Genomic DNA, 16,258 nt, shown 5'->3' on the forward strand with positions numbered 1-16,258 from the left:
AGTTCGAGCCCCGCGTCAGGCTCTGGGCTGATGGCTCGGAGCCTGGAGCCTGTTTCTGATTCTGTGTCTCCCTCTCTCTCTGCCCCTCCCCTGTTCATGCTCTGTCTCTCTCTGTCCCAAAAATAAATAAAAAACGTTGAAAAAAAAATTAAAAAAAAAAAAAAAAAAAAAAAAGAAATCCTGTACCTATTAGTAGTTACTCCCCATTTGCCCCTCTCCTGCTGCCCATTATCCACTTTCTGTTTCTGTAGATTTGCCTGTCCTAGACATTGCATGTAAATGGAATCAGACAACATGTGGCCTTTTGTGACTGGCTTCTTTCATTTAGCATCAAGGTTGATTCATGTAGCAGCTATCAGTACTTTAGTCTATTTTATGACTGAAGAATAATCAACACATTTTATATATCCATCCATTTTATTTATCCACTCATCAGTTGACAGACATTTGGGCGGTTGCCACCTTGAAGCTGTTATGAATAATGCTGCTATGAACATTTGTGAGCAAGTTTTGGTGTGGACATGTGTTTCATTTCTCTCGGGTAGATACTTAGGAATGAAATTTCTGGGTCATATGGTAACTCCATGTTTAACATTTTGAGTAACTACCAGACGGTTTCCACAGTGGCTGCCCACTTTACCTTCCTATCAGTAATGTATGAGCTTCTAATTTCTCACATCCTCACTAATCCTGTCATTTTTTGCAGACTTCAAACTGGTCTACTAAAACTGGTCTTCAAACTGGCTCTGATATTTTTTCGTTTATATTTTTAAAATTTAGTTTTCCCAGAAACTCTCAGTGGCTCCCGTTGCAGACAGGATAAAGCTCCTAGTTCCCCCCGCATGGTATCCTTTCATCATCCTCACCATCTCTGCTCTAAGACTCCACTCTGGGCTGTACTGGCACCCGCACGTGTCCCCATTCCACACCCCACCCCCGCCCCCACCTCCTTGTTTCGCCACCCTTCACTGCAGTGCTGTTCATTCCTGATCACTATCCTTGATCACTTCAAGTGAATTGACGTTGCCTGGGTTTCTCTTCGTTTCGTTCAACTGTTGAAAAAAATAACTGTTTATAGGTCTGTTGTCTCTGCTGAGCAGTGAGCCCTGGGGGCAGGAGTTGGTCTCACTCTTCTGTGTCCCCTGTGCCTGGTGTCTTATCTGGCTAGGGAGAAGCTCTGGCCTGGGGAACTGGGTGACATCACAGCTGTCCCAAGGCAGTCGCTCACCAGCCTGTGTGCTTAGAGCTGGTCAGGCCCCTGGACTTGGGAACTGCTTCGTGGTGGGCCCCCGGAACTATGATGTTGCTGGTGCTTCCTGGGCCCTCTCTCAGTCTCTCTTGTTTCCTGTCTAGGAGATCGTGGACTGGCACAACCCCTGCCAGTGATGGGAAGTGGTGCTCGGTGGCAGCAGTGAAGCTCTCTGAGTATGGTAAGGATTGGTGCTTGCCTATTTTCCTGGCATCAGTGTTATTTTGTCACTTTGCTCCTGGGAATGTGGGACATTTTCCTAGGTGGGGCAGCCTTCCTCCTGGGAGAGCTTTTGGCTCATTTGAGGGTAAGGATATTTGACCTTCTGTTGGAGTGGCTTGCAGGGCCTCATCACAGTTGCAAGAAAGGTACAAAGTTAGCATGCTTTGTTGGAGTCTTCCATTGTGTCTGGCCATTGCTAGGGTGTCCCCAGTCTGTTCCTTACGCAGTGAACAGTACCCAGGACATGCTCCCCAGACAGATTGTTATGGTCCCCCAGGCATGTTCTGGTCCTTATTTTTTTTTCTCAATGATCATTTGTTGTTCATTACTCAGATTCTGAGATGGCCATAGCTGTTCGAGGTAGAAAAGATTATGTGCCAGAGCAGAGTTGTATTCATTGTAGGTTGTTAAAGAGACAAGTGACATCTCAAAAGCAACTTTTTTCCTCCCTCAAATCCCTGTTTTTAGATTCGAATTGCAGCCTTAAATGCCAGCTCTACAGTTGAGGATGATCATGAAGGAAGCTTTAAAAGCCACAAAACGCAGACCAAGGAGGCCCAGGTATGTAATCTGTGGTCTTCCTCTGCAGGTAGACCTTGCTTTCCATTTCTGTAGGTGGTACCTCATTTTAAATGCATTCAAGTGACTTAATGGGATTTCACAGGAAAATCCCATTTTGAAAGATAGCTAGTTAGTTCCCATCTCATGTTAAACCTGCTTCACTTAGAGATGGTCACACTGAAGAGAAATTCTGTATTCTATGAGTAGTGTTTGGACCAGTCCAGCTTCTGGGCCCGCTTCCCCAGCTGGGGCTAGCTTTCCATGCAACCCATTCTTTGTGCACGCTTCAGGGATTGTACCCAAGGGATGGTAGCATATTAATGGTAGATGGTGCTTTGAGGTTTCCTGGTATACTGTCCTCACTTTCCAATGTGAGGAGGCCCTTGATGGGAGCTGTCTTGATGGGGTTGGTCGGGGGCCATGTTCAACTTCAGCTCTCTGGATTCTTGGTCTTTCCTCTCTACTATGAGGCCTGGCATTCCTTCCATTTCAGCCTGCCTCTTTCCTTCCTTCCTTCCTTCCTCCCTCCCTCCCATCCTCCCTCCCATCCTCCCTCCCATCCTCCCATCCTCCCATCCTCCCATTCTCCCATCCTCCCATCCTCCCATCCATCCATCCATCCATCCATTCATTCATCTGTCCATCCATCCATCTCTCCACCGGTGTCCTGCCTTAGTATAGCAGTGGTTCGCTTCTTCTTCCTGCCTTGGGTTTCCCTGGAATAAACATGTGCCGCCTCTTTCACAGGAGAAACCAAGGCAGTCTGGAGCCCTTTCAAAAGTCTGCTAGTCCTCTATCCCTGGTCCTCAAGGGATGTCAGTGGGCCCAGCCTGCCCACTGCCCCCTCTGTCCTGGAGGAGGTTGTCGCCCTCCCTGGACAATGATGAGGCTAGGGCAGAGTGGCAGGGGGAAAACAATGGAAACCATCCATATTCTCTAGGAATCACTGGGTTATTATGGCTGGTGAGACCACTCTCCCAGCTTCACCCAGGAAGGTCCAGCTGAGTTTATAACCTTGCTGTTGCTGTGACCCTGTGTCCCTGGGCCAGTGTTTTTTGCTATTGCTTAGACTCAGTTGAGCCTGTGTTGCTCCTGTCTCCTTGGGGGACTCCTGAGGGGTTCTTCTCATAGTAATGAGCTCCTGGGAGGTTGGAGTATTAGAATTGTTTCCACTACAGAGGTTATAGCTGTCAGTTAACATGGCCTTGACTGCAGTCTCCCTTACACACACTTTTGGCTTAAAAAATGACAAACCTTTATACTGTGTGAGAATATCTCTTATCTTGGTTCCCAGGAAGCAGAGGCTTTTGCCTTGTATCACAAGGCCCTGGACCTCCAGAAACATGACCGGTTTGAGGAGTCAGCCAAGGCCTACCATGAGCTCCTGGAGGCGCGCCTGCTGCGAGAGGTGAGGCACCATAGACCAGGTGGCGGGCTTGCCCTCTGCCCTCCCAGTTCTTGGCTGGGCAACCTTGGACATGTTACCTCCCCTCTCTGCCCCTCAGCTTTCCCACCTGTAGAGTGTCAGCCTCGTTGGATTGCTGTGAATTCCCTGAAGGTTGAGTGAATTCAGTGAAGCATATAGAGTGGTTTTTGGTGCATAGTAAGAACTCTTTGTCGGCTATTTTATTACATTTTCTTTACAACTTCTCTGCCAAGTTGGTGGGGGCTATTGTCCTTGTTTTACAGTTGTGGAAATGGAGGCTTAGTGAAGTGTTGATAGCTCAAAGCCATCCAATTAGTGAAGCATTAGAGCCAGGATTGGAACCTATGGTTTCCTGAGACTTAATGATCCTGTTGGCAACACATTTTGGCAAATGCCGTTTGGGTGATAGCCCATGAGCTCAGAAAGCCTGTGTAGATGCTCTGTGGGCATTTGAAAAACAGTTGGAGAAAGGGCTGGAAAAACAACACAGAGGCATGCTGAGGACACAGGGTATGGGCAGAGAGGGACAGGCAGGGCAGGACCTGGATCCAGCCTTGGGGCCATGCTAGTGATGAGTGAGTTCAACCTGAGTTGACTGGGTCATGGAGATGTTGCCTAGAGGTTTGAAAATGAGTCTCAACTTAAAATTGATTTAAGAAGAATTATATTTCATTAGGAGGAAAGGTTTTGTTTTCAAGTAGCCAAACACCAAACACAGAGACATGCAATAAGGAAGCAGACAGATGCTATCCATGGACATTTTCTAGAACACAGTCCTTCAGTTGAGCAGTCTCCTATACCTCTAGGAAGACAAACACTTGTGTCTCAAGTCCCTACCCCTGGATAGTTTCTACCACTAATGAGGCAAAATGCTAACTGAGTTCTAATTGTCAGTATGAGGAGTCTATCCCTTCTCTTACTCAAGGTGTCTGTTCATGTTCCTAATTGGATAGCTTGTCAGGATTCTTTAGTGCTGGTTATAGCGTCTTAGAATTAGGGCCATGGGAATTGCGATCCACACCTCCCCCTTTAGTAGAAAGTGAGTGAGGGCCCAGAGATGAAAATGACTTTATTCTACTTTACCGAACTTCTGCCATGGGCCAGGGACTGGATATGTTTCAGGAGTGGATCTTCCTTCAGACCACAGAAGAGTGGGCCTCAGAGGTGTGAGCAGGTGAGCACAGCACCGAGTCGGAAGGGTGCTGGCCGGATGTCGGCCTTGTAGCCATAGCTGTGTCCACCTCTCTGTATATCAATTTCAGTCTTAAATGACTGCTGTAGCACTCTCCTCCCTGACTTATAAAAGTAAAAGGTGGTCACCATAAACAATCAAAAAGTACAGAAAATATACAGAAAAGTTTGTTTTCACATTCATCAGGCATTGGTGTACCTAAAAACTAAATTATGTAGTTATAGTAGCACAAACACTTGGCATAAACAGGTCATGGAACACAGCTGAATCCTAAGAAGTGGACAGCTTAGTTGGTATACATGCTGGTGGAGGCTTGTTGGGGTGAGCTCTTTGTCTCCTGTGGCATCAGCCTGCATGTCACGGAGGATGGAGAATGGTGCTGAGTCCAGCTGGTTAAGTAGAGGTTAGTGACAAGAGCTTCTGTTGTGTCTGGATGTACCACTTACTATCTAGTCTCCAGGGTGGACTCACACAGCTTCTGTAAAAGGGCTTTTGAACAGTTCTGTACCTGGAGGGCGAAGGTACCTGGTGTCCAGCCTTGGTCACCCTGTCGTTGGGAATCTTTCTGCAGCATAAGCCAGACGACAGGAGAAGATCGTGAATGAAGCCTGATTTGAGCCTTTCAGTCTTCTTGTTGCAATTCCTTAAGACACTAGGGTAGATTTCTTGGGATTAGTCAAGGGGTGTGTCCTAAAGTGTGCGTGTCCTCGGATCTTATCTGTCCTGACAATGAGGAATGATGTGTGGGGGTGACCTGTCCCAGGACAAGGCTGGGATTTGGACCTGCCCCTGGAAAGAATTTCTTTGCGCCACCGAGCTTTTCTGTTAGAAAATGTTTTACTCCTTGTCCCATGGTTAGAGCAGTAGGTTGCCTCATCAGGGATGTCTTAGAAGTTGTAGCATTTTCAAAGAGTTTTCATAAAAGCTGTAGTGAAGTAACTTTCTATATAAAGCACGTTTACAATCTTTACGTTCTCCTGTCTCGTTTGCACTTTTGATACTTAGGGTAGGATTTACTGTTATAAATCAGAGGCCCTTGGGGCACTAACTTTTTAGTTAAGGTAACTTATCCACAGTCATGTGATGATTACAGAGGTGGGAGCTTAGCTTCCTGACTCCTAATCCAATAGTCTTCCTGCTGCGGAATGTGTAGAGATGTGTAAGTTGGCTGCCTAGGCACCTCCAGATCCTGCTGCTGCCCCTAGGTGGCTTCCTCATGCCCTGTTCCCCCTCTGCAGGCTTGGTGATGTGGGGGAGCTGTGGGCTCCAGGCTTGACCTTTCAGGCATGGCTGTAGCGATAGGGAGGGTTCCCCCTGTCTCTTTTCGTTCCCAGACTATCTGGAAACTGCCTTGTGGTGGTCTGACTTTTCTTCTCTGTCTGCTTGGAGCTGGAGGGGTCCCCCAAGAACATCTAGTGTAGTGCTTTCATTTTCCAATGGACGGTGCCACCGGCCTGGGCCAAGGGCCTGCGGCAGAGACCAGCCCGGAAGTCAGGTATCCTGCTGACTGCCTGCCGAGGCTTCAAGGCCTAGGTGTCCCTTCTAGGTGTCTCTGTTTTTGTTTATAGGCAGTTTCGTCTGGTGATGAGAAAGAAGGGTTGAAGCACCCTGGGCTGATGCTGAAATATTCCACATATAAGAACCTGGCCCAGCTGGCAGCCCAGCGAGAAGACCTGGAGACAGCCATGGAATTCTACTTGGAGGTGTGGTTTTGGCAGCGCTCAGCTCCCTCAGGGTTTTTGAAAGCTCTCTGTGGAGGGGGTGAGGTTGTGGTCTTATTGGCTAAAGAGAAGAACTTGTAGTGGCGCATTGCTGAGCTGTGGTGCCTGAGACCTTCATCAGCGGGTGGTAACAGGGAGTTCAGAGAGAGCAGGGGCCCGCATGTGCATTTGTCCTCTGCCACTCAGGTGTGTGTGCGTACCCTCTCTGGGCCTCCAGGTCCATACCAGGATGGTGGGCATAGTAAGAAGGAGGGTGGTTATGAAAATTAAATGAATTGGTACATATACAAGTTATGAGAGCACAGCCTGCCCCCTGGTACCCTGCTCCTGCTCATTGCCGTATCGCCATGATTTCTGTGTTACCGTCACCATCTCGGTGGGTACCCCTGATGTGCTCTACACCATGCGAACTGCTCTCCATGCATGTGCTAACCCTGCACCATCTTGCAGGAAGGTGTCTTCATCTTCATTTTAGTGATGAGGGGACTGAGGCTTGGGATCACTCTGCTAGTCAGTGTAGAAACAGGGATGTGAACTGAGGTCTGTCTCTAGCCTATAATCGTTCTAGGATCCCACAATTTAAAATTAAATTAAAAATTTTATGGGGTGCCTGGGTGGCTCAGTTGGTTAAGCGTCCGACTTCAGCTCAGGTCACGATCTCGCGGTCCGTGAGTTCGAGCCCCGTGTCGGGCTCTGGGCTGATGGCTCAGAGCCTGGAGCCTGCTTCCGATTCTGTGTCTCCCTCTCTCTCTACCCCTCCCCCATTCATGCTCTGTCTCTCTCTGTCTCAAAAATAAATAAACGTTAAAAAAAATTGTTTTTTAAATTACATTAAAAATTTTCAATCTAATAGAAATACCCCACAGATCACCTATTTTAATGGTACTTTCACTTCTTTTATCTATCAGTTATGTAAGGAATACAGATGTTCAGAGAGACAAAGTATGTCAAGAAAATGTTCTGAATTTGAACATTTGATTCATGTACCTTGTATTTGCCATTTTTTCTGGGTAGTTTGAGTGGCTGGGCCAGTGCTATGTTCCTCCCATCACCACTGGGTGCCTGTTCAGCAAGAGAGCTGACTGAATGTGAATACCCTCTGTTTGTGCTCCTTCTAGGCAGTCATGCTGGACTCCACGGATGTCAACCTCTGGTATAAAATTGGACACGTGGCCCTGAGGCTCATCCGGGTCCCCCTGGCTCGCCACGCTTTTGAGGAAGGGCTTCGGTGCAATCCTGACCACTGGCCCTGCTTGGACAACCTCATCACTGTCCTGTACACCCTCAGTGATTACACAAGTGAGTCAGGCTTTGATGGCTTTCTCCCACGTGCTTGTGGTTTTGGGACAGAGGAGGGAGGACAGCTTGGGTAAGTTGGAGGCCAGGTTAACACTGAAGGGCTTTCTGCCTGACTATCAGGAAAGGGAGATGACTTTGCATTCCTGGTTTATTGCGTGTGTCTTTCTTACTCAAATGAGATTTATCAAGAGCATTGTAGTAATAGGTGGCATGTTCTCTGAGTGGTTTTTCCTTTGGTTATCTCATTTCATCCTTGCATTGTCCCATCCTGTGCCAGAACCTCTTTCTATAACTTGCTGACAGAGAGCCTAGCAGCTGCCGCTTGACTCCTTCTGGTGCTGGGACCTCACTGTCCCTGGAGGCAGTCTCTTCCTTTGCAGAGCAGCAGGGCTACTGGGAAGGTCTCTGCCAGATGGAGCCCCAGTCTGCCCTCTAATTGCTTAAGCTCCTTTGCTCCAGCCTTGACATCTGCTCTGCAGAGAACACCTCTGTCCCTTGCATGGGCTGGTCCTGAGGCAGGCACTGATTAGGTGTTCTGGGAGTTAGCATCTTCTGGGTGTCCTCTGAGGCCAGAGCGGAAAGAGGCTCTCCAGGAGTGCTCAGAGCAGGGCTGAGTGGGGTTGATGCCTGCTGACCACCTCTTGTTCCCTTGGGACTTCCTAGGCCTTCCCTCTGTGGGAGCAGTGGTGTAGTGCAGCTAGAGCGGTGAGCTTTACTGCAGCAGAATGCCTGCTGAGAGCCAGCATCGTCAAATGCTCAGGGCCTCCTTGGCTTTCTCTCTGGGTGTCTGTGGCATCTGTGGTCCCAGAGAGACCATGTTCTTGTTTGTGTGGGGCAGGAGCCTGCAGGCTATCTAGCAGCTCTTCAGTCAGCTGCTTGCTGTGCTGTGTTGGGACTACCCGGGCCCTCCCTGCTCACAGATTGCACAGCCTTCGTGTGCCTTGCAGGGGGGCAGTGTGGTACCTGTGGAACTTTGTGACCAGGCTCTGTTTTCTCCTCCTATGGAACTCTAGGAGGACACCACTTTCTTCTGTCTCTCAAAGCTCCCATGCCCACATCTCTACTTCTGCTCTTTCTTTCCTCCTTAGTCCTGGCTCCTTCTTTGTCTGGTTATTCTCGATAGGAGTGTCTTGCAATCCATCCATACTCAGATCCCAAAGCTGAGCAGAGCACGGTAGTGGTCCAAGTGCCCAGCAAAAGCAGAGCTGGCACTTGGCTGCACTGTACCATTTCCCTGTGTGTTCACAGGTGAGGCCTGCAGGCACCGAGTCTGCTGGGGACTCATGGCAGTCCTGTCTGTTGGGCTAATGCCACTTACAAATGCTAAAGGCTTTCCTGGTTCACATTGTAGCTCTGCTTTGTGATTTCTCGCCCTCCCATTTTTTCTCTATGTTGCTTTGCCTGTTATTGTCTCTAGTCCTGGAGGAGCTGGAGAAGGCACAGACTTTCCAGATCATTGATTTGAGGAGGCTCATTGACATGAATGGTGTACATGTATTTAATTACAAGCAGTAGCTGTTTTTGGTAAGAAGAGTTTAAAGAAAAGAAAAAGAGAAGGAGGAAAATTGGAAAATACAGATAAGCAGAAGGAACAGAAGCTGGTATTATGTATACAAATGGAGTCACACCGTGTGGCCTGTTTGGTTTCCTGCCTTCTCCCCATGCTGTCCTGTGGCCTTCCCTCTGGTCAGTGAGCACACCCTTGACCATCTGTGTGGCGGCCGCTCAGCAACCCAGTGTGTGGATTGGGAAGCCTTCCTTAACTAGGCTCCCCTGGTGAGGCAGGGTGGTTTCTTGGTTTTTTTGAAGGCTGTTTTCCGGTTAGCCAATAGCCAATCACTGTGGGCCTTTAGGTGTTTGCAGTAGTTCCCAGAGGTGGATTGTTGGGCCGAGGGTTTGTGTATAACGCCTCCGGTTCTCCAGAAAGATCATAGTCTGTCCTCACATAGCAGCATTTGGGTTTGCCTCATCTACTGTGGGTGATAGTATTTTCAGTATCTTTCCTGATTGAAATAGGTAAAGTGGTATCTCCTTATTGTTTACCATCATTACTTCCATTCCAGAGTAGGGACATTTTCTTGGTGTTAACTGGGAAGGCCAGAGGTTTGGGGTGCAAGCTCAGAGGTCGTATTGTTTCTTTCCCTGCCAGCATGTCTCTACTTCATCTGCAAAGCTTTGGAGAAGGACTGCCGGTACAGCAAAGGACTGGTTCTCAAGGAAAAGATCTTTGAAGAACAGCCTTGTCTCCGGAAGGACTCCCTCCGAATGTTCCTTAAATGGTGGGTCCTGCCTCTTCCTATGCTGGTTCTGCACCCCTCCTCCCCCAGCAATGTGTGGTTGGTGGATATCAGGGGGCGTGTGCACCGCCTTCTCTCAGGTCCTGACCTTCTGGCAGATGAGCCCCTGCACTTCATTCCCCGCACTACCCCCTCGCCTGGCTTTGATCCTGCCCTTGCTTATTACTTGCCTGTATGCTTAATCATGGTGGTGCCTCCTTGGCTCTCTGCTGCCCTCCTTCCCTACTGCCCTGCTGGCTCTTGGCATTCACCAGCTGTCCTCTGGATGTTTGCAGTAACCTGCTGTCCACCTTGCCTTCTTGCCATTTCCCTTTGTAGGGCTTTGCTCCCAGTGATTCCCATGTTCATTGTCCCAGAAATGACCTTGACCCTGTGCCACCCCTGCCTTGCCTCCAGGACAAAGCACATGCTCAGTACATCACCTAGGAGGTCCTTTACAGTCTGACCCCCTTGGTTCTTCTCCTTGCTTCCCCCTTCTCTCTCCCGGGGGAGAAGAGTGCCTTGGGGTCCCCAACAGATTCCAGGCCTGGCCCCGTTGTGCACTGGCCTGTCCCTGTGCCCTGGCTCCCTCATGCCCTCACCTGGAAGGCCATCTTTCCTCCTCTCCACCTGTTGTGCCATTGCTCCATCTTTGTGTTCCAGCTCGCAGGTCACCTTTGGTTAGCTTTCCAAACTCTGGCTGTCTTCTTCCCCCAACCCTCCAGATGAACCAACTCCTCTGTCCTCTGGTCCTTGGCCCTTGGAACTCAGCTGTGATGGATATTTATTTCTGTCTGTCCCTTGTGAGATTATACTTCTTGTTCATATCTATCCTGATGGTATTAACCGTCTTTGGAGAGAGATAAAATGGAAAAATAAATCCATAAGCAAGTGACTTTGTGGTAGAGCCCTGCTGAGAGGCATCAGGACACCCTGGGCAGGAGGGCAGGTATTGCTGGGCCACCTCAGGTGGAGGTGTGTCTGTGTGAGGGCACCTGAGGCCTCAAAGCCCCCACCCACCCTTTCTGTAGTTTGGATATACCAGGGACTTTGGTGAGTTTAGGGGATCTGATGACTTTTTTGGATAGGACAGGATAGGAAAGTTCTTTTAAAATTCTCTGTAAATAATTGAGAGCAAGGTTATATTTTTCTGTGGCTTTTCTGACATTACTGTCGTATTGTTAATACATATGAAAACCCTTTGCTCAATTTTGAATTGTAGAAGGAACAAAGGGTATTAGTCACTTCTAGTGTATGTGGGTATTAAGAATGCTAATTACTGCCCTTAGAGGCCAGACTCAAGGGGTTATTTTATTTGTAAGAAGAATGAATACAGATTAAAGGATATTAACTTAACTGCATCCCTGTCTGTAAAATTTCAGCCTTGGCTCTAGTTTGTGACATTATAATTTCTGTCTTACATGGTTTTAGTGACATGTCAATCCATGATGTGTCAGTGAGCGCAGCTGAGACGAAGGCCATTGTAGAGGAGGCCCTGGGGCTGCGGAAGAAGAGGCAAGCGTTGACCGTGCGGGAGAAGGAGCCAGACTTGAAGCTGGTGCAGCCCATCCCCTTCTTCACGTAGGTCGTCATCTGGGTCTCTGGGGTTGCTGGGTTGGCGGGTGGACCCTGCACAGGAGGGAGAGGCCCCGAGGCCTGAGCCCGGGCTGATGGTGTGAGTGGGAGCTGGGTCCACGTTGGACAGATGCCTAGAGGCGTGCGCTTAACTTGCTGGCTGCCAAGAAGCAGGCCAATCTCTCACAAGTGTGCCTCGTCTAAGTTTCTCTTTGCTCTTGCCGTTCTTGATGCCAGCCACCTGCCACCTCCCCGTAAACCCCTTCTCAGTCTGCCCTTCCCGGAGGGGAAAATGAAACTAACATTTGCCAAGCACTGGACAGGAAGAAACTGGGTTCAGAGCAGTGAAATGGTGAATGGGGAGTCTGGAGTTGATCCCAGGTGTGGGTTCTGTGGCTCTTGAACCCATGGTCTCCCTCAAGGGCTATGTGGGATGCACTGAAGGATGGGCTTCAGGGTAGCCTTTGTGAATCCCTCAGTGTGTGAGCGGTCCCAGGGAAGAGAAAACTGGTATTGGCAGCCTCCCAGCGTTGGGGTCATTCTGCCCCCTCGTGAGATCTGGCGTGCAGTTTTTGTTTTTAAAATTCTGACATTGAATCCTGAATCTTTAAATTTAGTATGCTTTGACAACAGTGTTCTTCTACTCAGGTGTTGTCACATAGTGGTCTGCAGCTTCTGCCCTGGATCAGGCAGACCCGGGGCTGGTGTTGGCACCCATAAGTGGGTGACCCTGGGATACTACATGCCACTCCCTAAAAACAGGGAAAGCAACCTTCTCTTGTAGGGTTGTCATGATATTGAAATAGAGCAGCTTTGGCCAGCACAGAGCCAGCACCTGTCACACGCTCAGGAGGAGCTAGCTTTCGATCCATGGTATGACTGCTGGTATGTTTCCACATGTTGAGTCTCCCAGGAATGTCTTCCCGCCCGGACGCTGAGACGGTTGGAAAGTTGGGGCTGCTCTGCCATCTAGTCAGATGGCCTTCCCATTATTTTGTCGGCTGGGTCAGGAGCCCCATTCTGTTTGAGAGTGTGGGCTCCCTAGCTAAGAGGTTTGGGACTTTGGGAAGGACCCTGGATGTCTCCCTGTTACAGTGAAGGAGAGGAAGGCCTGAGAACGCTGGAGAGCATCCTGGTGATGTGACTAGAGAAGAGAAGCTGTGAAACCAGTGTCCAGCCTGCCCTCATGCAGGCGGAAGGCCAAATGGAAGCATGAGGGGGGTGGGCTTGGCTGGAGGAAGCACTAGTTGGTAGTGAAGTCCAGGATTGGGTTATTAGAGGAAGACGGCGGAGATTCTCTCTCTCTGGGAGGGTGGGTGAGGCTTTTAAAATAACCACTGTCTATTATAGGCCTCAGCACACTCCTCCCACAGAGGACTGGATGGTAGATGCTTTAGGCTTTGTGGGCCAGGTCCCATCTCTGTTGTATAGTCTTCTCGGGTATGTGTGTGTAACAACCCTTTATAAATATGAATATTGTTCTTAGCTTGTGGGCTGTACAAAACAGCCTGTGGGCCACAGTTTGCCACCCCTTGGTCTATTCATTGCCTAGGTATATGAAATTGTGTATTTAAAGCATTAGATATAACACAGATGGTGAGCAAATTCTTCCCCATCTGCATGTAACCCTTACCGAAGACTGGAAAAGAACAGGTAAGAAATCCCTTCTAGTCCTAGGAGCCTCCATTTGGTTAGGTTCTGGATTTTAAAGCATCTTCCATTTGTATTCTTGCCATAGCATTTCCTGGGTGCCAGCTTCATGCCAGGCACTGTGCTCTGTGCTGGGGACTCAGTATGGTGGGACCTGGTCCCTCTCTGGGGGCATTTGAGGGGTAGTCGGTCACCTGGAAGAAAAAGCACATGCCCCATGCTGAGGAGCCTTCGAGGAGAGTAGCACAGCACCTTGTGCAGAGCTCATAATGGAGCGTGCACTGCTTTGGGGTTCAGGGAAAGGCTTAGGTGCTAGAGCTGGAGTCTGACAGGAGTGGCAGAGGGGCTGGGATGTGAGTGAGAGCCTCATCGGGGGTAGAAAGAAGCCTGTGCAAAGTTCCTGTGGTATGTAGGGGTATGGTTTTGTTTGTAGAATTGAAAGAAAGCTAGCATGGTGGGAGGGTGGGGGTGGAGTGTGAGGTGAAGCTGGGTCAGTTGGTTGGACGAGGCCATGTGGCGCCCTGAGGCTGAGGGTGTGATTTTTAGCCTGAGAGCATGGGAAGCCAATCAGAGATGGGTGGGTGGATGTATCGTGCCACACCATACCGTACCACAACGCAATATATAACAACATAAAGCATGAAGCGAGAGACAGTGTACAGTATATCATACCACACCACAGTAAGACAGACACCTGTCATAGCACATAGCACACAGCATACGACATAGCACACACCACAGCACACAGTGGTCTTGGTTTGCCATGCTGCAGGCCTCGGCCCAGGTGGGGACCCACTGAGATGCTGCTCCCAAGGGGCCCTGCCCGAGGGCCCATTCAGCCGCTTTCGACCACATCCCTGTTAGCGGCCCCTCTTCACCTTCCTCTCCCCCAACCAAAAATAGGATTAGTGGCATCAGAGAAATGCCACAGATGAATTAAAAATTCGACCTTGTAGGGAAGGAGCTTTTGAAGTGAGTCAGTGGTTTTCATGCCTGCTTGGTGGAGTCTGAAGGTGCCTGAGCTGCTTCACGGCTTGTGCCAGGGTGAGGGCAGGAGGCTGCTGGGCCCTGCTCCTCCTGCTCGGTCTGCTCCACCTCAGTGGTGTTAGGCTCGGGATTTTGTCCGTAACGACGACGACAAAACCGTGAGCACTCTGCCTGCCCTCATGGAGATGGCAGTCGTGGGGCCAGTTCTGCCGCCTCTCCACAGGCTTGGAGCACCTGATTATGGTGCTGACCAGGTGTGGTGACCCTCTTCTTGCAGCTGGAAGTGTCTCGGGGAGAGTTTACTGGCCATGTACAACCACCTCACCACCTGTGAGCCCTTGCGGCCCAGCCTCGGCAAGAGGATCGACCTGTCTGACTATCAGGACCCCAGCCAGCCTCTGGTGTCTTCTGTGGTGGTGGCACCTGTCAGCGTGATCCAACCAAGCCCCGTCCCTGCCAATCCAGCTGTGACTGTGGCAGAACCCGTGCTCTCCTATGCCCCTGTGGCTGCAGCCAGCTTCCCACTGCATAGTCCCAGCCTGCTGGAGACTGGTGTCCCTGCAGGTGAGGAAACCTCCTGGGGTCACTTCCGGGGAGGCCCCATTTGCTGGGCAAGAATGAGTGTTGTGATGCCCTGGCCTCTCCAGAGAGATGGGTCTTGCTCATGCCCCTGGCTCAAGGTTTAGGTGAGAGCCCCTAGCTCTGCAGGGGAGACTTGGCCACAGGGCTGCTGCTGGTCAGGGGTCACTTCAGCACTGAAGCCCCCGAGGGGAGGGGGTCAGAGCTCAGGGATGCAGCTGCTTAGGACTGCTAAACGCCTGGCTAGTAGGTCCTGGCATAAAGGTCGCTCTTCCCACTTGTCATATGTGAGCTGGCAGGTCCCTTTGCTGGTTCTGCCCTGTTGCTGGCCATGTGCCATAGCACTGGGCACTGCTGTGCGCTGACATTGAGGGTGACACTGACCTTAAAAAACAGTCTGCAAAGTTACCACTATATGGTAATATATTTTTTAATGGTTTTATTGATATTTTTATAATCAATGTCAATGAAGTTATAAAAAAAATTTCAGACAAAAGTTCCAAGCCTTTTCTTGATTTCTGTGTCCCTGATAAAAAGAATATCTAGCAGTTAAAGAAGTTTCTGAATGAACATGTATGTTGATTCTAACTTTTTTGCTTAATCATACATGACAATCACACATAACACTCCTCTGCTCTCTGTGTAATGCACACGATTCTCTTGCTTGTGTCCTATCATTGGGTGCTTAGAAGGTCCTGGGCAGTGGGCAGAATCAATGTTGCTGCTGTTTGCTCTGTGATGTCCCAGGTACATCCACTGAGGCGCCAGAGGCACTTGCAGCCAGTGGGGGTGGGGTGGGGGTGGACAGGGAGTCTTTGAGACCCTGGTGTTCTGTAGCTGTGGGAATAATCTTGAGATTTGGCTTTTGGGTTCTGTGAATTCAAGCAAAGTAGGAGTTAAGTATTTTGAGTTTGAAATTAACTTTATTCAGGACTCTTGTTAAAAGACGAACAGTTACTTGAATGTAAGAAATAAAGATGAAATACACTGGTGGAATTAGAAAATTAGGGGCACTAATGTGCCTCTTTGGTGCGTTTTCTTACCTCTGCCCCTTATAAGATTTCAGTTTGCACTCTTTGTGAAGGTGATGTTTCTGGGGGAGATAAATCCAAGAAAGGAGTAAAACGGAAGAAGATTGCAGAAGAGAGTGGAGAGACAGCGAAGCGGCGTTCTGCCCGTGTACGAAACACTAAGTGCAAGAAAGAAGAGAAAGTAGACTTCCAGGAGCTTCTGATGAAATTCTTGCCATCTAGGTACTATGCAGATGTTTTCTCATTTGCAAAAATAAGCAAACATATAAGCCTCCAGCCTGTGCCACCAATAAAGTTTTTCCTTCCATTGCCACCCCCTCCCCTGGCATCTCCTTTGTGTCCCCATGACATCTGTGCCGATAGCCAAAGCACAGATGTCACTGGTTTGGGGTCTTGGGTTCTTCTCACTTCTCTTCCCTCTGAACTTCCTGAGTCAGGAGCCATGACTTGCACATCTTTTGGAGGACCGCATGCTCCTTGGGCCCTCAGG

At 49.4% G+C, this 16,258-nt stretch overlaps 1 protein-coding gene across 6 annotated transcripts in view; it reads left to right on the top strand.

The window, feature by feature from the left end:
• The window catches only part of CABIN1 (calcineurin binding protein 1), a 151,773-nt gene that overhangs the window by 12,901 nt on the left and 122,614 nt on the right, over window positions 1-16,258 (top strand). For 4 of the 6 annotated variants that reach the window (XM_060612559.3, XM_060612557.2, XM_060612561.2 and 1 more), the window contains exons 2-10: window positions 1,354-1,430; window positions 1,940-2,032; window positions 3,327-3,440; window positions 6,219-6,353; window positions 7,490-7,670; window positions 9,820-9,949; window positions 11,378-11,527; window positions 14,436-14,722; window positions 15,804-15,990. In XM_060612559.3, the coding sequence (XP_060468542.2) occupies window positions 1,428-1,430; window positions 1,940-2,032; window positions 3,327-3,440; window positions 6,219-6,353; window positions 7,490-7,670; window positions 9,820-9,949; window positions 11,378-11,527; window positions 14,436-14,722; window positions 15,804-15,990 (1,280 nt within the window). In that variant the 5' untranslated portion in view covers window positions 1,354-1,427. The remainder of the gene's footprint in view (window positions 1-1,353; window positions 1,431-1,939; window positions 2,033-3,326; window positions 3,441-6,218; window positions 6,354-7,489; window positions 7,671-9,819; window positions 9,950-11,377; window positions 11,528-14,435; window positions 14,723-15,803; window positions 15,991-16,258) is intronic. The other 2 variants (XM_060612560.2, XM_060612562.2) reach the window with 1 other exon arrangement.

Source organism: Panthera onca, chromosome D3 (assembly GCF_046562875.1).
Source record: "Panthera onca isolate mPanOnc1 chromosome D3, mPanOnc1 haplotype 2, whole genome shotgun sequence".
Lineage (NCBI taxonomy): Eukaryota > Metazoa > Chordata > Mammalia > Carnivora > Felidae > Panthera > Panthera onca.